This window comes from Cynocephalus volans, chromosome 12, assembly GCF_027409185.1.
Source record: "Cynocephalus volans isolate mCynVol1 chromosome 12, mCynVol1.pri, whole genome shotgun sequence".
Lineage (NCBI taxonomy): Eukaryota > Metazoa > Chordata > Mammalia > Dermoptera > Cynocephalidae > Cynocephalus > Cynocephalus volans.
The window spans coordinates 90821613-90845750 of NC_084471.1; the positions used below are offsets into that span (position 1 = coordinate 90821613).

General features: G+C 34.6%; 1 protein-coding gene across 5 annotated transcripts in view; it reads left to right on the forward strand.

Moving 5' to 3' along the window:
• The window catches only part of C2CD5 (C2 calcium dependent domain containing 5), a 107969-nt gene that overhangs the window by 58978 nt on the left and 24853 nt on the right, over window positions 1-24138 (forward strand). For 2 of the 5 annotated variants that reach the window (XM_063076258.1, XM_063076259.1), the window contains 9 exons: window positions 1366-1530; window positions 6260-6400; window positions 8423-8486; window positions 8952-9013; window positions 9234-9332; window positions 9837-9926; window positions 10419-10506; window positions 11791-11877; window positions 23945-24046. In XM_063076258.1, the coding sequence (XP_062932328.1) occupies window positions 1366-1530; window positions 6260-6400; window positions 8423-8486; window positions 8952-9013; window positions 9234-9332; window positions 9837-9926; window positions 10419-10506; window positions 11791-11877; window positions 23945-24046 (898 nt within the window). Of the gene's footprint in view, window positions 1-1365; window positions 1531-6259; window positions 6401-8422; window positions 8487-8951; window positions 9014-9233; window positions 9333-9836; window positions 9927-10418; window positions 10507-11790; window positions 11878-23013; window positions 23065-23944; window positions 24047-24138 lie in introns of all 5 variants that reach the window. The other 3 variants (XM_063076260.1, XM_063076261.1, XM_063076262.1) reach the window with 2 other exon arrangements.

The following is a 24138-nucleotide window of genomic DNA, read 5'->3' on the forward strand; positions in this document are numbered from 1 at the left end:
TGTGATAGCTAATCTCTGATGAGTGCCTACTAGGTGTCACTGTGCTACTTCAGCAGGAATGTAATATTATCTTTACTTTACAAGAGGAGAAATTGGATGCTGTGATAGGTCAAGACTCCAAAGTGATATGGTTACATGTGTTGGAACTGGATTTCCAACCAAGGCCTATCTGGTTCCAGAGTCTGTGTTCTCAACCATTCATGGCTGTTGCCTTGTTATCAGCACCACACTCTCCCGAGTGAGCCACGGGCCGGCCCGCTTGGCTGTTGCCTTGTTAATGAATGGAGCTAAGAAAGTGTTGAAGATGGTATGCTAAGCCTTCATATGGCTGGGGGAGGGAGGCGTTCCATAGCTGAGCATCAGAGATTGGGTCATGGGTGCAGTGACAAACACTAATGAGCAAACCAAGAGAGAGCACTCCTGAGCATCACTTTCATTTGTTGTGCAGACTTCATTATAGAGTATCATATAGTTTTTAGGATGGACTTTTACAAAATTTTTAAATGAATTTAAAAAATAATAACGATTCAAAATACACAGATATCTGAAGTTAAAAGAATTGTCTTCTCTCTTTTTCATTCCACCCCTTTGATGTTAACAATTTGATGTTTACACTTGTATATATTTTTTGCTTTGCTTATATTAAAATATTTAAACATAAATGCACACAGCTATAAGTTTTATCTTTTTTTGTATTTCTCATAATAGTTTTCCAGTTCTAATGATATGTGTTACTGTTACAGATTCAGATATTAATAGTATATCAATTAAAGATTTAAAACAAATCTGTATCAAGTAAAAAAACTTTTTTCTAGGTAATTATGGAGATGAGGTGATATAGTGAAAAGTTCTTGGCTTTTGGAGTAAGAAACACTTAGATTCAGATCTCTTCTCCACATTTAACAACTGTGGTCTTGACTAAGTTCCCTATCCTTTCTGAACTTCAGTTTCTTCATTTGCCTTAGAAAAGTTTCCCTTTTACTTTTGTCACTGTTAAAGGTAGATGTCTACTAATTCATGAAAAATTTTTTAGCAACTTTTAATTTAATTTTGCTAAACTTTTTAAAGATTGAAATTGTATTTTTTTAAATTGTAAGATAAAAATGTAAAAATACAATTGGGTATGCAGTGAAAAGTAAATCCTCCTTTCATAACTATCTCCCACTTACCCAGGGTCCTCTCCAGAAGAAACCAACCCCTGTTACCAGTTATGTTTTTGCATGCCCTTCTGCAGATGTCCCCTGCATACACTGATGCTTATTATCTTTTTCCTGCAGGGCAAAGACCACATTCCTAAGTATGACGACTTAAGGACCATTATTCTGTAGATATTTTTTCTAATTCTTTTTCCATTATTTGTACAAGTCTGCCACAGGTGTATATTTAGCAGCTTTACCAACTCCTGGTGGTATTCAGATTGCTGGGAAGACTCCTAATGATGGCTCATATGAACAGCATATCTCTCATATGCAAAAGAAGATAAATGACACAATTGCTAAGAACAAAGAGTTATATGAAATCAATCCTCCAGTAAGTATGATGAAATGTGTTGTTTAAAGTGCTCTTTTTTAGTAAGAAGAAAGAAAATGTAGATGTCTACATCTGTGGAAGAGTACAGTTTTTCAGTTAGAGCTTCTTTCTTACATTTTTTTCTACCAGTCATCTCCATAGTCAGGCTTCTTACCAAGTTTGCCGTGGGTATCACAAAATGCTTCCTCCTCTTTGGATGCCTTATAGCCATAGTCAGAGTTGAAGGAAAGATTTGTTGAAGTTAGAATGAAACCATTTGGGGCCGGCCCGTGGCTCACTCGGGAGAGTGTGGTGCTGATGCTACCAAGGCCACGGGTTTGGATCCCATATAGGGATGGCTGGTTGGCTCACTGGATGAGTGTGGTGCTGACAACACCAAGTCAAGGGTTAGTATCCCCTTACCGGTCATCATTAAAAAAAAAAAAAAAGAATGAAAACATTTGTTTTTATGAGTCTCTGATAGTGAAATACTTTCACAAAAGGAAAGTGTTTGAATAACATTATTGTTGTTTTTATTTTTATATATATATATATATATAAAATCTAATTTTGCCTGGTCTTCTGGAACAGTGCATCTGAATTCTTGCATCAGACCTATGGCTTTTATCATATTATTCTAGCAAAGTTGTTAAGCAGGGAGGAATTTTAAGGCTTTGACATGGAGCTGCATTGCTCATTGTGGTAGCCACTGGCCACATGTGGCTGTTAAGCACTTGATGTGTGGCTAGTCTGAATCGAGGCGTGCTATAGGGTAAACATACACTGGATTTTGAAGACTTAGTATGAAAAGAATATAAAATATCTCATGAATTTTTTTTTCTACAAATTTTTGGCAGCTGGTTGATATGGGGATCTAAACCCTTGATCTTGGTGTTATCAACACCACACTCTAACCAAATGAGCTAACCAGCCAGCTCTCATGACTATTTGTAGCCTTCATGACTATTGTTGAAAATTTAGTATTTTAGATAATGAGTTAGATGAAATATTTTATTAAAGTTGATTTCATCTGTTTCTTTTCATTATTACCTATGTGGCTTGCCTTATATTTCTATTGAACAGCACCGACTTAGGCTTCTTTAAATGGAATAAAAATGTTGGTGTGTTAATATATTAATACTTGAGAAAGGAATTTTATCAAAGCTCTCTGTATATCACTTTACCGACCACTTGTTTGTAGTACATTTTCTTTTATTATTATATTTTGATATTTGAACATCTCACAGTTTGTTTTGATATTTCAACATGTTTATGCCAGTGGGGAGAATGATTTGTAAAGCTACATGTTATACTTCATTTATCAGTTCTAATGATATGAGCGGAATTCTTTTACTTAATAGTGTTTATCACATCTGTAAATTTGTCCTGACCTCCCACAGGAAAAAGTGACTTTTCCTTCATTGTGTTCCTCTTGTACCTGTATGTATTTCAGTCATAGTTCCTGTTAAATGTTATTATGCTTAGTTTTTACATGTCTGTCTTCGTTTACTAAAACGTAAGTTCCTTTAAGGCAGGGATGTATTTAAATAAGAATGAATTAATTACTTTATTCATTCAATACTTATTGAGCTGCTACTATGTATCACACAGTTTACATTTTGGAAGAAGGAGTAAATTTATTATGATTTAAAAAATTTTAGCATATATGGATTTCGTGTGTTGCGGATGACTGAATTTCCACAAAAGGACTCATCGATTTATGAGTCTTCTAATATGTCTTTCCTTATTTCAAATACCTACTACATTACCTCTTTTGAATAACATCTCAGAATTTGTTTGATAAAGGCCACTACACACATTGGGGTTTTGTGTTTTCAGTTTTATAAAGCAATATATGCCCACTCTGAAAATGTGGATCAGTGTTTTCCTTATATAAGGAAGATAGCCCTAGCTGAAGTGAATCCTGTTTGGTTTTTTTCTCAGTACACTGAAAAATGTTCTAATGTGCAGAAGTGTAGTACCACTTAATTGAACTGTGTGGAGATAATCAAAGATATCAAAACAAGATGCAAATCTTTTTGAATAACAGTACTAGTTATAAAACCTCATTATGAATCTAAAATATATTAAATACCAGACAGTTACATTTATTAGGTCCACGATATACTGAACAGAGGCATTGCCGAATTTGAAACTACGATAACATCATAAAAAGAAGTGTTATGTCTAGTGGGAAGAACATAAGAGAACATAAGAAGAACAAAAGAACTGACCTAGACAGGTTCCACACTTACTAGTTTTCAAATCTAGGCAAAACTACTTTGCTTTGAATTGCAGCTCTTTCATATTTTGTAGTCATTATATTATGCACCCTGTTAAATATATGTAGAGCAAGTTAATTTGGAGTGCAAATAAGATAAGTGGATGTGAAAATACTCCATAGATCTTGCTATGTTATGAAATTGTGCAGTGGTAATCTTTTATATAAGGTATGCACTAGCAGTGGTCACTTAAAACTATATTTTTAAAAGACTTTTACTTGTAATTTCCATATTTTTTAAAAAGATAACTGTTACACCAACAATAGGCTCTGCTTTTTGCATTTGTGCTCACGTATTCACATTCTTCCGGTACTCCTTGTGGCCAACAGGTATTTAGAACCTCTAGTTATCAAAGATCTTTAGCTATATAATAGGGAAAAGTTCAGTAACCCATATGGGCTTACACCATACACTGACCTTAAACAGATCATTATTGTGATGACCAAAGTTTGTTTAGCTTAATAAGCTGCACAGCAATTACATGCATAGTATATTTATTTATTTATAATTTTATTAATATATATATTTTTTACATTGTATGATGTTGTGGAACAGTTGGGAGGGAAGGGGAGAGGGGAAAGGGGAAGGAAATGTGATGGAAGAAGGAGAAAGGAGGAGGGAGGGATTGAGGCCTGTGGCACCCTCCTCATTCCCACAGGAGAGACCGGGGGCTTCAAGTGGTGGCTTGGTCATTGCCGGGCTGGGTGCAGATGTCAGGGGGGTATGGCAAAAACCCTTACCCCCCACCACCCCAGCTTGGGAACCCAGGGACCTTCTTGCTGTGTCTCAGTGGTCATCGCAGGGCTGGTTGTGTGTGTTGGGGAGGTATGGCTGAAGCCCTCAGCACCCACCCTGGACTGGCTGCGGTTGTTGCGGGGCATGGCTGAGGCCCCTGGCCCTCCACCCTTTCTGGCTTGGTAGCCCAGGGGACTTCCAGTTCTTCTAAGTGTTACAGGTGTTCTTTGGTGAAATGAGATCTTTACTAGTTAATGTCAAACTTTGGTTGTGGGTACTTTGTTTTTTCTTTCAGTTCTGTGTTGTATTATTTGCTGTTGCCACCACCTAAACTGCACTTTAACTAATTTGTTGTCCTTTGCTTACTTCTAAAATGGGGGGACTTCCTGTGGGGAACAGTACTTGAGCTCTGTGGTTGAGCTAAATTGCTGCTTTGCTGCTGATTTCCTAGGGAAGGCTTTTTGTGCAGCTCAGGTTTTAATGGTTGACTTTATAGGTACTTCCAGCTCTTGTGAGATCTGGTACACCTGGATTGTTAGAAATTCTGGTCTGGGCTTCAGTCTTTTCACCAAACTGCACCCCATTCAGTTCTACACTCCTGACCAGTCTCCTCTGAGTGGTCTTGTGCTGATTGGGGAGCAGATCAGCTCTCATTGCTGTGCCCCAGTGTTCCCCCAGTGGGCTCATCTCCCACACTGCCTGTGCTCCAAACACATCCCATGGGACAGACCATGTGCCGGTTGCTTACAATGACTCACCAGCCTCTGAGTGGCTCCTTTTTTTCAGTTTTTCTGGCTCCTTGCTCCTATGTGGGACCACAGGAACCCTGTTAGTGGTCTTGCTGGCCTGGGGGCCAACAAGGTCCTCTTCTCTCCTGCCACCTCCAAGCAACTCCATCCAAAGGGCGCAGCTGTGGCTTTTGCCAGCTCCATGCGCTCAGCAGCTCCAGCCTGGAAACGGCCGAGATTCGAAATGGTCGGAGTGGTTTTTTCTTACTCTTATCGTGGTTTCTCCCACTTTCATACCTCCATAGGTCTCTCCTATGAGCTCTTCCCCTGAGCTCTAGCAGCCCTAGCTTAGTTGTCATTGCTTTTTTATAGTTGTAAATTGGTTGATTTGTGGGAGAGAGTGATGCTGGGGACTGTCTATTCCACCATCTTGACCAGAAGTCCCCACATGCATAGTGTATTTATTCATATACATATAGGCATACATTTATCATACTCCACATTTTATATGTGGAGCTTTGAAAAATTACCACTGGACAAGAAAAGATATTAAAGATTAGAATCCTATCTGGGGACTTAAATCTTTAAATCTTTATGACCTATTAGGACTTTTAAGTGTTGCATAGAAAATATGCATAGCCAGGAGTGCTGGGTTTTTGAACTGGACATTGTATCAGATGATTGATACAATAATGTAAGGTTCTGCCAATTCTATACTCATTGTATTATCCTCTCTGTATATCAGATGTCAATTTTGTCTTGTTCTGTCTGTTGACAGTTATGTATATGTTTCTGGATTAGTCTACCAATAAGATTGCTATTATGGGTAAAAGGAAATACCATGTCCTCTATAAAAAATTAGTCATAAAGATTATACTTAAGTACAGATTTCATTGAATAAATTTTACAGACTTTTATCTCCACAGGTAGTTGTCTATTAGTATAAAAATGTAAAACAAAACTGAAAAAGAGAGTCTCATGATTTAAAGCAAATATTTCTTTTAGGAGATCTCTGAAGAAATTATAGGATCACCCATCCCAGAACCTAGACAACGCTCAAGACTTTTAAGATCTCAGTCAGAAAGCTCTGATGAAGTTACAGAATTAGACCTTTCACATGGGAAAAAAGATGCTTTTGTTTTGGAGGTAATATTGCAAGAGGCTAATTTCTTAAAGATTTTGGAAGATAAGAGATGCATTTTACAGTCACATCCTAAATTGATGAGATACTTTTATGTCATTACAACTGCTACGAATATAAAAAAAAAATTAATAGAAATTATAACAAACTTGAAAATATCAGAATTTGGTAATACATATTTTGTTCAGCCCCAGAAGACTGATAGAATAATGCAGATGTTTCTGAAACAATTAATGTATTGGTTCAAATAATATTAAAATAGTATTAACCCTGTGGAGTTATTTTTGTAAACTTGAATGACTTTAAATAAGAAATTAAAGTGTTATTCCTTAGCTTACTATAATTATTATCTGCTTTATATTTTGTTACTATGATTATAACATTTTTGCATGTAATATATAATAATATAATCACTGGGAATTCTGAGTATAGTGTTTTCTTGGTGAATTCAGAAGTTATCATTGCTCTTTCTTTATAATAAGATACTCAATGTTTTAGTAATTTTTCTAGTGAATAAATGTGGCACGAAAGGCTTATGGAGCCTCCTCTGTCACAGATTTGTGTCCCCTCCCCTCACCTGTAGAAAGGTTAGCTTTGAAAGAGATAAAAGATCTTCCTTTGATATAGAAGGAAAGAAAATAAATCAGGATGCTGAGAAATGTAGTAGAGTGCAAGCTGAGAGAGAAGAAATCAGATGGTTTGAACTCAGTGAAGCAGAGTGGTAGAATTGTGTTTGGATGGGATTGGAGGTTTGAAGAGTCTGGAACAGTGCCAGTCACTGTGATGAAGATATCAACCATGAGAAATGCACAAGGCATAACTGAGGTGAGAGTGTTAATTTGTAGAAAACCCAAATTGTATGGTTGGGTTTTTCGTTTGTTTCTTTGTTTTTTCCTTTTTCTTACATTTCTCTACAGTCTGAGAATGGGAGAAAATGGAGCTAAGTAGAAGAATATGTTAGGTCAAGAAGATGTAAAAGGTTCCAGGGTACTATACAGAGCAGTGCTACTCAAAATTTGCTGTGACTACTTGAAGCATCAGCACTACCTGGGAACTTGTGAGAAATGCAAATTCTTGGGCCCCTATCTCAGACTTAGTAAATGGGAATTCCAAAGTGGGGCCGAGCAATTTATCAAACAAACTCTCCAGGTGATGCAAAGTATTACCTGACGTTTGATCTAGATCATTATTGATAGGTCTGAACCCAGGATCCTGGATAAGTGGGGAGGCATGTAAGAACAGAAGTGTTTCAAATGTGGGCAGAGGACTGAGGGAAAGGGGCAGATTCAGAAGAGAAGGGACAAAGAGGGGATTGTAGCTGGAGAATGCTTAAGATCCTGGGTGTGGAATGCTTTTGGGAATAGTGGGTTGAGGTGTGGCTATGATTGTGGGTAGCTAAGGTGGAATGAAAGTGAAAGTGGGTCTTGAAGTCCAAAGGGGGATGTGAGGGAAAGCTTAGAGGGACTGCGAGTCAGGACTTAGATACCCGCTGTACAGATGAATGTCACTGTATGTCCAGCTGCATGTTTTCCCTATTTACTATTCACAGTGGAATATTGTGATGTAACAAAAATAGATTTAGACTTATTGCAGATATGTGTTTAAGTTTATCTCTACCTAAATCCATTGTAAAGCAGTTCTGTATTTAGTCAAAAGATTTTTTTTTAAATTAACCTTTATTAATTTAAACAGATTGGGATAAAGATTGCTCATGGTATCTTTGCAAGTCTTTTGAAACATGCTCTCGTAAAGGCTTGAGAAGAGGCTAGATTTTTTTTTCTTTTGAACTCAGTGTATTTTAATATGTAAAATAATACACTTAGAATTATTCGTAATTATTACCACGGAGAAATTTACTGATATTAGAATTTTTTTTCACATTTTACATTTTAACTTAGGGAAAAATGGCTCTACTTTTTCTTGACTCTTATCTTTTTTATTTGGTAAAAGTTAAAACTCATTTTCAAAAATTTGAATTAATTATACATTTATTACTTCTATAATAGTTTTAATCTTTTAATTTTCAGATCGATGACACAGATGCCATGGAAGATGTGCATTCTCTGCTCACTGACGTCCCTCCTCCTTCAGGTGAACAGAGAAAAATTAACTGGAGATGAACCTAGTTTTACATACAATAATTTAGTTTGTAATTGTGATAGTACTAACCTTATTTTAAACACCTTATCACAGCATCACATGCTGTCATGTGCTTTGCTGCTCAATGGCGGAAAATATATAATTTTAAAATACATTAGAACTGAGGTGGAACTGATTTTTAACCTTTTATTTATGCTTGTATATGAAAAAAAATGATGATAATTTATTAGGATGGTTTAAAGTTTCCTGAAGGTATGGAGTTTAGGAAAAAGAATGAGGCGTTTGAGATTCAATCCCTGTACCAGCCAGCAAAAAAGAAAAAAAAACAAAAGAAAAGGGAAAAAGGATGAAGGGTTTTATAGTTCAGACTTCATGTAATAAATGAAAAATGTTATTCTTCAACACAAAAATAGATGAAATATTATCATATATTTTAATTATAATTTATTTTGACAGGATTTTATAGTTGTAATACAGAAATTATGCCTGGTATAAATAATTGGACATCTGAAATACAGGTAAACCTTTTATTCTCAATTTTAAGCAAATTCCACATAAGTTATTTTAGTATGTTCCATTTAAAATATCTATTTTTTTACCTCCTTATTGCAATTAAAATGCTATCCTATTTGAGACCACATTAGTTGTTATTGTTCAATTATTTGGCAATTTTATCAGCTCTTAACAGTATTTAGTTAAAAATAACAATGACATGTTGTTATATCACCCTACACTTAGATGTTCACTTCAGTAAGAGTAATCAGATTAAGCAGCCTGAACCTCACTAATCAAGCTCTCAATAAGAACTTTAATGATCTCTGTGAAAATTTGCTCAAGGTAGGAACCTTCAGACTGACTAAATTTTATTTAAATCTCCTAAGTGTCGTAAAATTTTAAAAAGTGTATTGTCTGAATTGTCTGTAATACCTTACACAGTTGTGGTGTGGGCTGAATTACTTTTATTTACCTATCAATTTTACCTCTGTCATCAGGTGAGATGCTGACGTCTTCTCCCTCTTGATAAAGCATACTGTAATAAGCTATAGTTTAAGTTAGTTAATAGCTTTAAATTTCATAAAAATCCAGTGTATATGTGTAAATTTAAAACTATTTCTTATATTATTTTCTATGTCTTACTGACAAATAGGATTAAATCTTATTATCTGCTTAAATAATAAAAAATGTATTCTTAATGTAAGAATAGACAAAACAGAAGTGGACTAGTTTTGTTTTAATCTTTTTAACTTTTCATTTGCCATAATATAATGTGCATTAAGAAAACAAGCTTTTATAAATTTTTAAATTAAAAAAAGTGACATTACTAATATTTTCTGTGTGTAGAGCCTGTATTTTAAACTACGATCTATGATCCCCTGCTGCCTTTGCCACGTAAATTTTACGGTATCTCTGCCTGAAGATGAATTAATTCAGGTAACTAAGATTCAGCCTTTTATCAAAGAAGATTTCTAGCTTTTATCTGATCATTTTGGGTAGTATAATTTTGCCATAATTAAATAACTTAAGAACACAGTGTTTTACCTCAGAATATTTTAAAACATATATTAGTATGAATCAGACCACATGTATTTCATTTTTCTGAACTCTGGTTATCTGAAGGTTGAATCATGTGTATTCCAGCATATGTACAATAGGATGTGTACTCATCAGGTAGGATTTCATCTACCTTCCTGTCTTTTAGAGAATGTTCTTGAGCTCTTTCTGAAATATGTAGATTTAGGTATACATGTTGGGCATATTTGTGGTTTGAACACCTGAGTTTATATATAATTCTGGTTGAGGATCTTAACCAGGAGAGGCAAATTAGCCAGTTGGTATAGGTTGTTCCATGGTACTGAAAAGATTTGTAAAAACCTTAATTTCACAATGGTTATTTTGCTAATTATATTGTTTCTGTTATTCTAGGTTACAGTCACAGCTGTTGCAATAACTTTTGACAAAAATCAGGCTTTACAAACCACAAAAACACATGTTGAAAAGTCATTGCAAAGAGGTAAGCCTTTGATGGATAGGAAGTATAGTTTGTGTTTTTCTGCATTATAACTCAGTGATAAAATATAGGGGACAGGTACATTAAATAAATGACTTGTTTCTTGACAAGGTATTTACCACTTTTTCTGTTCATCTTTATCAAATAACTGTATGGATAAGCAGATGGCTGATTTGATGTTTTTCACACTTGACTAGTAGATGGTTGACTGGTATTTACATTAGGGAATGCTGCTTTTTAGACTTAGATTATATTAATTCTGCAGTAATTTAGGGGTCCCTATCCTAAGATCTCTGGTGAAGTCTTCAAGGCATCTGAGAATTATTGATGCAGTAAGCAAAATTGTTGCCTACATATTTTTCTCAGGAAAAGTATCATAGTATTCAACAGATTCTCAGAGGTGTCCTTAATCCAGTACAATTTGGGAAGTACCATTCTTAGTATATTTCAAAGAAACCCAAATTATTAGAAACTATTTATGTGTTCTGAAAAAAAAAGGAGGGGGGATATAGTACTTTCCAAAGTTTAAATGATTTATTGGCTAAATAAAATGTTCATGATTAGTTTAAACTTTTTAAAGTTGATGATATTCCACATGTATGACATTGGTAAAATTTGAGCATTGACTTAATGTCAGATAGACAGGTGTACTAAACAGTATGTATTCAGATGTTTATCAAATAAATAGATATTAACTGGTTTGAGTATCATAGAAACCAGTAGGTACAAAGTTTGCGATAATGATAATTACTATTGAGCGCTTATTATTTGCAAGGCACTGTGGTAAATGATTTACAGGTATTAATCTTCTAAAGTCTCAAAACCAGGGAAGGTAGCACCACTCTTAACATCATGCAGATGAAGGGTCCCCATGGGAGAAACCAAGGAGTAAATAACCAGAAAAAATTGGGGTGGAGGTGGGGAAAAATACATACATATATATATATATATATACACACACACACACACATGCTCAAATACAGTCATGTGCCATATAATGACATTTTGGTCAGTGATGGACCACATATACAACGGTGGTCACATAAGATTGTAACAGTGATACTATATAGCCTCGGTGTGTAGTAGGCTATCCCACCTAGATTTGTGTAAGTACACTCTGATGTTTGCACAACAACAAAATTGCCTAACGACACATTTCTTAGAACGTATCTCTGTCATTAAGTGACACATGACTATATTATATGTGTGTATGTTATAGATTATTAATTTTTAAAAAGTTAATAATAGATTATTACTAAATTACTGGTGTTTTTCTTGCCTCTCAAGCCTCTACAGATAATGAAGAACTTCTGCAGTTTCCACTGGAACTCTGTTCAGATTCACTTCCTTCTCATCCTTTTCCACCATCTAAAGGTTGGTTAAGTAAGGGAAATGCAAACACAAATCATAGTTTCTAGTTTCTTTCACTTGCTTCTTCATTATAGGGAATCTTACTTAATCTCGAGATGAAGATTTGTTCTTCATCCCCTCACCGTATGTTTCTTCATGTTCATAAATGGGAGAAAGTAATGTTCCTCTTATTTTAATTTCTCAAGTAACTTTACTATAAATTTTTAAGGTAATTTTTCATTTGATATTCCATTCTCATACCTCAGATGTATTAAAGTTTTATTTTCAGATATTTGGACTTCCCAGCATAACTATTTACACATAGTATATTTGGTATTTATATTATATTTGGTAAATTATATTTCCAGCAACAATCAAGCCTTTACAAAAATGTTTGTATTTTTATGGATAGCAGAACGCTTGTTTTCTTCAGAAGATATGTAGAGAGGTTTTGAGTGGAAATAGTACAAGTAAAAAAGAGATGAGCTTCCTATCTTTTGTGTGCCTTGCCTTTAATTGAACAACATTGTTATGTACTTGTAAGATACTGCCAGTTTTTTCCAGTGCAAAATGGTTGCCCCTTAATTTAATAGCAGTATATCTATTTTTGATCTGTACAATCTTCAGAGAAAAGTGAAAGGTATTTTTTCCATTTCTTTTCTGATTTCAGTGTAGCTTTTATTATGAAAATTTTCAAAATCACTTACCTTATTTTGTAGTATTACATATTTGATGAATGTAGTTTTTTTTCCTAAATTTTTTATTCTGAGAAATGATGTTTGTTGTTTAAAATCAAACCAGCTGTTCTAATTTTACTATTTTGTAGTATAAGTGAAATTATTTCATGATTCCTACTTGTTAATTATTTTATCTGGTACCAAATTATGTATAATACAGAATAGTTTTATATAGAATCTTTACTAAATCAGTGCAGGGCCTATCTGTGTAGATAAGTAGATCTTGTCTCATAGTTTGAAGATGAAAAGAAAAGCTCCTTTCAGATACTGAACTTTCTAACACGGTGACTATGGTCCTCTTTCCCTTTTGTCATCTCCTAAAATTCTAATTTAGAACTCCATAGAGAATTTTAACATACCTTAACTTCCTTGAAAAAACAGAGAGGAAAAACCAAATTCAAAGGTGATCTGAGTTCAGATTTATGAATTAAATATGGCTTCCAGAACAGAAAGCAGAACTCTCAAGAGAATCTTTCTTGAACTCACTAGACAGCAAGTGTTTTCTTTTAAAACACCTACATTATACAGAAACTTGTAATTTATGCAGGGTTAGTTCCAAATCACTTTTAGGGACCATTTCATTTATCCTTACCTTGCAACGGGGGCCTAAAAACCCCCAAAACCTAATCAACCAAAAAAGATTTTATCAATTGCTAACCTATAAGAATATATACATAGGAATATCAATATATAATCTGTAGGAATAGATTTGTAGGTCCCTATTAGCTTGATTTACAGTGTTATTACCTACTGAACTCTGAGGAAGATTAGATTTAAGCTGCTAGTTTGCCTTATTTACACTGATAACTTACAGCTTCTGCAGTAGCTTTCAGTTTTTCAAAGGTAATTATAAATTATAACTAGTGCTTATGTGGCCATTAGTATATTTTTGTGAAAAATGATACTTTATGAACTAAAGAACAAGGAAAGAAGAATTTGAGTAGAATAAATCATATTTGAACAAGACCTAAAATATTGTGGCTAATTTTAGGGAGCATGGAAAGGGGCCATCAGGTGGAGTAAAAAAAGTAACAGACCTGGGTTCTCTTCTCACACTGATAAGGTGTGAGAACTTGGGCCAATTACTAAACCTCTCTAAGCCTCAGTTCCTCATATATAAAATGTGAAAGGTTAAGATTCTTTCTAACCTTTAAAATTCTGTGATTCCTTGGGTTTCTGTAGTTTATGATTCTTCAATTAACATATTCATATAATTTAAAAAGTAGATCAAATCTAAATTAGTGACTGAGGTCACACTGAGGTTCTGTAATTAAGTTAAATGAAATGTTTACAAATAGCTTGTAATCAACTAAATCAATAATTTTTAAACTCTGCTCTACTCCAAACCATAGGGGTTTTTCCACAGGTGCCTCATGGCCTTCCAGGATGCAGGGTAGGAGAGAGTAGAAAAGGGTGGGGAGTGAGAGGCTAGGTCTCTGGATTCCCTACCTCTGAACTGAATCTGTTTCAATTCAGTGTGCTTTTATGTATTGGTCTTCTATATACGATTGTATTTGAAGAAAGGGTTTCAAAAGGTTTGAAAACTACTGAGTCAGATCATGCCACCTTTATCATCATCATCATCATCATTATCAGTATCATCACATCTAATACTAATATATGTAAAACTTTTTACACTGTGTGCTTAAGGGCAAGACCTATGTACTTCTTCTTGAATGTTACACTTTAAAATCATCAGTAAACACTTAAAAGTGTATCTCTACTGTTTTGTAAATAGTTTTGTAGTTTTGTAAATCGTGGTTTATGTTACATGCTCATTTATTGTCTATTCTTCCTCAAGACTTTTCAGGAGGACATGGGCAAAATATATATTTAAGTTATCTCAAAGTAATTTGGAAGTTTTGTGGGTAAGATGGGTTTTGAAAAGGTCTGAAGAATGTAGTAATAGAGTCTTATAACATGAGTGGAGTGAGTGAGTGTTTTTACATGACAGAAGGCTTTGAATAGAGATTAGAAATGTCTGGAAAAATTTAAGGGTAGCATTTTAGAGGAAACAGGCAGGAGAGAGAAAGATAAGAGTGTTAGGAATAAATGCTCAAAACGTGTGTGTGCTTTCTTGTATGTAACCACAGAGACTTAAAAGTCAACTATTAATACCAGTAAATAAATGCATAGTTTTTATAGTTTTATTAAGTTGGTTAGCTAAGCTGATAGTTTTTTCTTTTTTTAGTTCCAACAGCTTTGAATTCTAGTTTATATTTCACGTTCTTATCACAGATAGGATGATTTGTTAAAACTTTTCATTTTCTTATAGGTTGACAGGGAGAGTAGTTTCAAGAGCTAAGCATAGTATATTAAAATTTCCAACTTTTCACTTGTAGATAAACCTTTCATTATATTTTTGTGTTATCAAAATGGGTGAATGTCGTGGGAAGAAATGATCTTACAATTACATGTATCCTAATTCGCTGTGTAGAGTGAGCCTGGGCCTGAATTGTCCGTCCATGTTCAATTTTTTCTTTCCATCCTTTATTATATTAGGTTTTGTTCTTCAAGGTAACAAAATAGTTTGATATGTGTCTAAATTTATGGTTGATTTGGTGTTACCTTGGTAGTTATCATGATTTTTTTAATTTGAAATATTAAAAGATGCTGAGCTATTAAATAGCTTCAATAATTTCTTAAAGGATATTATCTTGGGAAGGTCATCAAAATTCTTTGATGAATACTATGAGGAATTTAGATGATGTGGCATCAGCATAAATTATTTATGTTCATATGAAGCTGTGTTATAAGAAAAAAGATGGCTATAGCAAATTTTTTATACCACTTTCATAATGTTTTTTTCTCTCATTATTAAGATCCACACCTCAGTTTTTCTCTGAATTGGTTTTCAAGAGACTTTTAAAATGATTTGTGTAGAGAAAAAGAGAGCAAATCTAGTAAAAACGAGGAGTGTGGGTGAAAGTAATCTGGGTGAAAAGTAAAAGATGAATAAGATTTTTCTTATAGACTGCAAATGATCTCAAGAATTTTATGTATGTAATTTTTGTAAAAGGTTAACATATTACTTTAGATAAATGTCTGAAGACCTACATCTTGAGATATTAGTTACTGTATTGTAGGGCTTATGAAGTTAGATTAGACAAGTGTGTGAATCATATACCACTTTAAATATATTTCAGATATTTAATAAATCTAATTTATAATAGGACAATAGCTTTCATTGCATTACTGATAATTTTAAGCTTTTAAAAGGGTTAATTACGTCAATTTTAGTTTTTATATGCTGTTAAATGAAACTGTATAGGAGAACATTTTTTTAGCCCTACCTCGTTTTCTGCTTTCATTTTGCTTCATGCTGGGGTGATTTCCTCATGTTCAGTGTATAAGCTGTATAGGCTGGCAGGAGTACTCTTCTTCATTACGTTAACTGCTGACTAATGTGGCAAGCATAGGTTAAAGTCTGGCTTTCAATATAAAAGAAAACAAGTTGATTTATACCCACAATGCATTGTTCTCCATAATTGCATATCCACATCGGGAGTTCTTCATCTTTTATTTTTACTTAATCTATATTTTTATTTTTATAAAAGTTACCTTTTCTTTCTGTTAAGCCACATTTGATTTGATTTGATCTTATTTATTTATTCATTTTTTGGCAGCTGGCCGGTATGGGGATCCAAACCCATGACCTTGGTGTTATGAGGCTATGCTCTAACCAACTGAGCTAACTAGCCAGCCCCAAATTTAATTTTAAAAATGACTTGCCTAACATTATTTTAAACTAGCAACTAGAAGTATAAATCTATAAAAACTACAAAAGTTAGCTTTTCCTGCCAACTAATGGTTCTGAATTCTTACAATTGTATATAATTCTTTATACTAACTAAAAATATCTTTATATATTAACAATCCATTGCATGTCTGTTGTTTCTGTTTTTTTTTAAATATATTTTGTCAGTATGAGCAAATGGTGGTAACAATAAAAAAAACTGCTGAAGCTCTTCATGTTATTGGATGGCCAAAACAATCAGTGGATGGTCCTGAAAGGAGAAGGTTGCTGAGGGGAAGAGAATAAGGAAAATAGAAAGTAAAGGGAGGGAAATGTGTGAGAAACTCATCCAAGAAAAGGGAAAGAAGGAAGGAAGGAAAGAAAGAGATTATGAAGACATAGGGATAAAAATCTTTACCTCTCTAGCTTCTTCAAGGCAGCTTGAAGACAGTGAAATCTGGAATTAGAGGAAGAAAGAGTGAAAAGCAAATAAAAATTGAATTGGGTTACTGACAGAAAACGGGTTATTTGGAAGGGAAGATGCAAAGGATTAGCATAAGAAAAGGAGTGGATATCTGGAAACAGAAACAGGAAAATGAAAGAAGGGGACTGAAGAAGAACGATACATGGTTTAGGATGTTCTGCACCTCTAGGTGCAGAACTTAAATGACCCAAGTAAAGAAGTTAATTGTCTTTGTCATCAATGTATGTAACACCTATGTGTTGCAGTTGAATTTTTCTCTTGTGAGCTATCCAAATCCAAGCTATTTCTATCTTTCTTTATGCTTTAATAATTTATAAGTATAATCAAGTTTCATTATTAAACCATCAGTATTTGAATACCATTATGAATAAAGTTTATACTGAATGTTTAGACATATCCTTTGTCTTAGTCATTAAGCCAGATTTTATATTTATAGGGCATGGCTAATCAATGCGTTACTGATTGATGGAAATGCCTAAAGGAACATAAAACCCAATTTTTGATCATAAAATAACCTAAAACTGAGAATGTTTAAATAGAAAAATAAAGCATAAATTTTAATGACTCCAGATTGCATGTGTTTTAATCTGCCAGAGAATCTTTTCAGAATTTATAGGAATGTTTTCAGATTTAGTTATTTTTAAAGATGTCCAGATAAGATTGTCTCAGATATTTTTTAATTATTCAGAGCAAAGATGATCTGTAAATTCTAATAATGTAAAGTGAATAGTTAGTCAAAAAGAGTTAGTGGTCAGTGTTGAATTTTTTTACAGCTGGCTTTGGTCCGTTTTTTTGCTGCTATAATAATAGCTGAGACTGGGTAATTTATAAAAAACAGAAACTTACTGCTTCACAGTTCTGGAGACTTGGGAAGTCCAATATCAAGGTATTGGCATCTGGCAAAGGCCTTCTTGCTATGTTATCACATGGTAGAAGGGCAAAAAGACCAAGAGGGGGTCAAACTCACCCTTTTATAATGGCACCAATCCTACCCATGAGGGTGGAGCCCTCATGGCCTATCACCTCTGAAAGGCCCCTCCTCTTAATACCATTACAATGACAATTAAATTTCAGCTTTAGTTTTAAAGGGGACAAACATTCAAGCCACAGCAACAGCTAACCAATACTTTTGTCATTTGTTATATCAAATTATTTAGGAGAATGGAGAAATCTCAAACTTTAGAAGCATTGGAGAATGTATAATTGAGGAAAGAAGAATCCTTGCCACTTTTTTTCTTTTTTTGTCATCAATATGCTAGTTCCCACTAAACTACTTTTCACTTGGCTTAGTTTCCCTCCCCACGCCACTTGTGATATACTGGTAGCATGCACTAAGAGAAAATAAAAACGTAGTCCTATTTGCTTCCCTAAATTTCTAGGGTCATTTATTTGGGGATAACAGTCACTTAAGGTGACTTATTTAGAAAAGCAAAATAATCTTTTTCTTTTATTAAATGGGAAGGAATTCATAAGAGAAGGGACTGCCGTGTGGCGTGATTGAGACTCTCTTTGCATCCAGAATGGGGATCTAACATAAGAAGTGTTTGTTTCAAACTCTTCCACATTGGGATACAAATGGCACACGACTGAGCATTAACTCCTTAACAAAGCTTGAAAGACTTTTAATGAGATTTCTGCATGTGAATAATGAAGTCTGGTGTCTTTTATTTATTATTGACCCAGAGATTGCATGTTCTTTAGGTTTTAGCCAGAATTACCAGTTTGCCTGTGAGCCAGGCTGCTTACATCTGCAGTACCTTCCATTTTGAAAAGACTCTTACTTGAGAAGCCAAACTGTAATCAGAAGGAGCAGAGGAACTGAGAGTCTGAAGACATTGGATATGTGAATATTCAAACCATTCTGAGGTGCCAGTGTTCACCTGCTTCCAGGACCATCTCATCTCGGGCCTTTTCTCTGAGAGAAAAAATAAGATCATGTGTTAAAAGATGCACCTGCTCTCTTTAAGAGAGATCAAAAAATTTTCCCTTAACCTTTCCCTGAAGACTATCTCCAACTTATAAACTTTGTTTTTTCAGATTTTAATTCAAATGCATTCATATTTGAGAGCAGGGAATAAACATTTTCCCTCCTTTTTCCCCTCTTCCCTACCCTTTATAATTTGGGGGTGGGGGGAATGAATAAATGCACATAATGAGAAATTTGAATATGTACTATAAAAATGTTACAGTCCAAAAAAAAGACTCCTTCTCCCTTCATTTTTCTTCCCAAGAGGCAACTATTCTTAAGAGCTTATTGTTTGTCTTGGCAAAGATATTCTAGTCATCCTTTTTTTTTTTTTTTTTTTTAATTTTTTATTTATTTTTTTATTTTTTTCATCTTTGACCTTTATTATTTTTTTTATTTTTATTTTTTTTAACTTTATTTTGTCGATATACATTGTAGCTGATTAATGCTCCCCTTCACCAAAACCACCCTCCCTTCTCCCTCCCCCCTCCCCCCCAACAATGTCCCTTCTGTTTGCTTGTCGCATCAACTTCAAATAATTGTGGTTGTTATATCTTCTTCCCCCCCCCGTTTGTGTGTGTGTGTGTGTGTGTATGTGTGTGTGTGAATTTATATATTAATTTTTAGCTCCCTCCAATAAGTGAGAACATGTGGTATTTCTCTTTCTGTGCCTGACTTGTTTCACTTAATATAATTCTCTCAAGGTCCATCCATGTTGTTGCAAATGGCAGTATTTCATTCGTTTTTATAGCTGAGTAGTATTCCATTGTGTAGATGTACCACATTTTCCGTATCCACTCATCTGATGATGGGCATTTGGGCTGGTTCCAACTCTTGGCTATTGTAAAGAGTGCTGCGATGAACATTGGGGAACAGGTATACCTTCGACTTGATGATTTCCATTCCTCTGGGTATATTCCCAACAGTGGGATGGCTGGGTCGTATGGTAGATCTATTTGCAATTGTTTAAGGAACCTCCATACCATTTTCCATAGAGGCTGCACCATTTTGCAGTCCCACCAACAATGTATGAGAGTTCCTTTTTCTCCGCAGCCTCGCCAGCATTTATCGTTCATAGTCTTTTGGATTTTTGCCATCCTAACTGGGGTTAGATGGTATCTCAATGTGGTTTTGATTTGCATTTCCCGGATGCTGAGTGATGTTGAGCATTTTTTCATATGTCTGTTAGCCATTTGGATATCTTCCTTAGAGAAATGCCTACTTAGCTCTTTTGCCCATTTTTTAATTGGGTTGCTTGTTTTCTTCTTGTAAAGTTGTTTGAGTTCCTTATATATTCTGGATATTAATCCTTTGTCAGATGTATATTTTGCAAATATTTTCTCCCACTCTGTTGGTTGTCTTTTAACTCTGTTAATTGTTTCTTTTGCTGTGCAGAAGCTTTTTAGTTTGATATAATCCCATTTGTTTATTTTTCCTTTGGTTGCCTGTGCTTTTGGGGTCGTATTCATGAAGTCTGTGCCCAGTCCTATTTCCTGAAGTGTTTCCCCTATGTTTTCTTTAAGAAGTTTTATTGTCTCAGGGTGTATATTTAAATCCTTAATCCATTTTGAGTTGATTTTAGTATACGGTGAGAGGTATGGATCTAGTTTCATTCTCCTGCATATCGATATCCAGTTATCCCAGCACCACTTGCTGAAGAGGCAGTCCCTTCCCCAGTGAATAGGCTTGGTGCCTTTGTCAAAGATCAGATGGCAGTAAGTGTGTGGTTTGATTTCTGGATTCTCTATTCTATTCCATTGGTCAGTGTGTCTGTTTTTATGCCAGTACCATACTGTTTTGGTTATTATAGCTTTGTAGTATAGCTTAAAGTCAGGTAGTGTTATGCCTCCAGCTTTATTTTTTTTGCTGAGCATTGCTTTGGCTATTCGTGGTCTTTTATTGTTCCATATAAATGTCTGAATAGTTTTTTCCATTTCTGAGAAAAATGTCTTTGGAATTTTGATGGGGATTGCATTGAATTTGTATATCACTTTGGGTAGTATGGACATTTTCACTATGTTGATTCTTCCAATCCAAGAGCATGGAATATCTTTCCATCTTCTTGTATCCTCTCTAATTTCTCTCAGCAGTGGTTTGTAGTTCTCATTATAGAGATTTTTCACCTCCTTGGTTAACTCAATTCCTAAGTATTTTATTTTTTGGGTGGCTATTGTAAATGGGCAGGCTTTCTTGATTTCTCCTTCTGCATGTTCACTATTGGAGAAAAGAAATGCTACTGATTTTTGTGTGTTGATTTTATATCCTGCTACTGTGCTGAAATCATTGATCAATTCCAACAGTTTTTTTGTAGAGGTTTTAGGCTGTTCGATATATAGGATCATGTCATCTGCAAACAGGGACAGTTTGACTTCATCTTTTCCAATCTGGATGCCCTTTATTTCCTTCTCTTCTCTAGTCATCCTTTTTTAAGAACACAAATATTTTACAGATCATTTTTTACCTTGTATTTTTGCGCCGATAGCTTAGAGATGGGAACAGATACTACGTGTTTAATTAAGCTCTTTCTGTGTGTATTTGCCATGAAATCATACACAGTTGCTACTAAGGAATTCCATATTACCCAGACAATATCGAGATTAGAAGAAAATTTAATTTTAGTAATTTTCAATTTTTTTAAGCTATTCCTCCCCAGACCTGCATTTAAAAAAATCTCACAAAATTCCTAATGCCAACTATACTTTCTGTAATTCTACATCCACCAAATGTGTACCGCACAAGACATATGAGAGCCCTGGGACCCTTTTGGGATACATAAGCCTGGGATAGGCCAATTGCTTTTCCAGTTTCTGCATTGAGTTTGTTTTTGTGCTGAGCTGTCCCTAAAGACCTGGTAAGCCTCTGAATGTCAAGCCTGTTCTGGCCTTCTTCCTATAGGTTCCATCTCCTCTCGAATTTCCAAAGCTCCTCAAGATTCTAAATCAGGAGGACTCTTTCTGTCTAGATCTACTGTCTGCAGGCATGATGGTCAGGGCATGTGCATATCTTGGTGCACTCACAGGCATCTTGTGGACCCCATGTAGTGATCCCTTTTATTCATCAGCTCTGTGCTCTGAGAGGAATGTCAACTACTGTACACTCTCCAGTATCAGCTAGTGGTCACTCACTTTATGAAAATGGTAAGGGATCAGGGGATACTTCCATTACACCCAATTAGCAGAAACTTTCTGTACAAATCGTATTTTTGAAAAGTTTAACTTTTATTAATTTAGGAATATTCCCAAAATATCAGCACATTAAGTAGAGATCAAAATATACAAGGGTACTTTAAAAAGTTTATGGAAAAATAGTATGGAAAGATAGTATGAATCCTTCCATGAACTTTTTGAAGTACCCTTGTATACTTAGTTTATAGTTTTTTAAAAAAAAAACTGGCTGACCCAAATTATTCTGTGTTTTTCATGAGTTATTTACAAATTGGCGGCACTGTTCTTTCAGCTATAAAATTCTTTGAAACAAAAATTTAAATATGCTAGTGTGACTACAGCATGAACATTAAAAATAGATTATGAAGGGTTTTTCTTATGGTGCTGTTTAAATTTGCATAATACTTTAAATATCTGTAATAAACATATAAAATATCAGGGAACATTCTGGATGCTGCTTTCATGAGATTACTGGAAAGGGAATTATTTTAGTTTGGGATTCCTAGTTATTTCTGTGGAGATCAGTCAGTTTTTAGTTCCACATAGTCTGGATACCACCAGAGGGAGCTGTCTGTACTGAAGTCATTGAATAAAGAGGGTGGTGGTGAGGCGGCTTATAGCTCTGAAGCAGCTTGTTTTATATGTGAAGCATAGGTCATTACCTTGTCTTTCATTTTTAATCTTGCTGGCTCCTCCTGCCCACAAACATTTTTCTTCCATGTTTCATTTAAAATACTGCGTCCAACACTTTGCTTGGTCTTCTCACATCCTACTTTCATCCTACTAACATTTTGTTACTGTGTTTATATTTTCTTGTGACTACACAGTTTCTGAAACTTTTTGTATTATAGTAAGCATGTAGCCTTTCTTGGCATGGTATTTATTAACTGAGCTAGTTTTCATATATCAATAGAAACTGCATTTTAAACCTAAGTGTTTCTATTTGGTTTGCTTTTGTAATGAAGCCATAAAAATTTCCTCCTATTCCTGTGGCTTGTATTAACAAACAACAAAGAAGAGATGCAGGCTTGTACGTAGCATCCAAGCTAATGTTGTTCGTATTGTCTTATTAGAACACCTGGAGAGTGCAAGTTCTAACTCAGGTATACCAGCTGCACAGAGAGGTGAGTTTGTCTGATTAAGCAAATAGTCACCAAGGGTGTGAAATTCTAGTTTGGTGGTGCATAAAAGTACAGATATTGACGAAATGCACTGGACAATGGAATAGACACCAAACTATGGCTTTATTTTAGTTAGAATGCGTTTTTCTTATAATAATTAAACTAATATTTAATTTTTCAGAATTTTAATAGTGTCCCAGTTTCTAAAAATAAAATGCTAGCTCTTTAACTTTTTTTTTTTTTAGCTTAGCGGTAGTAAAAGTTATTCTTTTTTAAAAGGGGAACTTGTTAGGCTCACATCTGCCCCTTCCCATATATTACCAGAGGCTTTGCTGCCAAAAATCAGACAAGGAAACAGAATATTGGCAAAAATGCTCCTTTGACTTTCCTGTTACTGATGATGGAAAGAAGATATTTTAATAGAAGATAAATCAACTAGTGATTTTTTTTTCATGTATTTGTCAACATTTGATTCTTATTTTTATTTTTGATTTTATGGTAAAAATCGGTAAGGGAATTATTTACAAAGTTTAGATTGTAAATTAAAGTCCTAAAATAGAAACAACTAAAATATTGTAAATTAAAAAGAATAAATAAAGTTAGTTAAAGCACAGTATGTGGTCCTTTCGTTGATGTTTATGTTGGACTCCACTTATGCTCTCCCTAACCAAAAATGCTCAGCCAGCTCACTGAGAACTTGGTTTTGGACAAATCAGTGTCTAAAGCTTGACTCTTTACTATCTCTCTTTATCTGACTTGAAAAGTACCTTCTTTTTCTAAGTTATCGGTAAATTACGTCATCGGAAGGAGTGTTTTGACGAGTAAGAGACGTCATCCATATTTTTTCTTTGTTTTTTCTTTTGTTTTCTGTCTGTGTTTTCAGCAACGTCAGTTGATTACAGTTCCTTTGCAGACAGATGCAGCAGCTGGATAGAGCTCATTAAACTGAAAGCTCAGACCATAAGGCGCGGATCAATTAAGACAAGTAGGCGGATGTTTCTACCACATTATGATGATCTGAGAAGCATATCCCTGATTTCCCAGTGGTGAAGGCTAGACCTTACTACTCAGTTATAA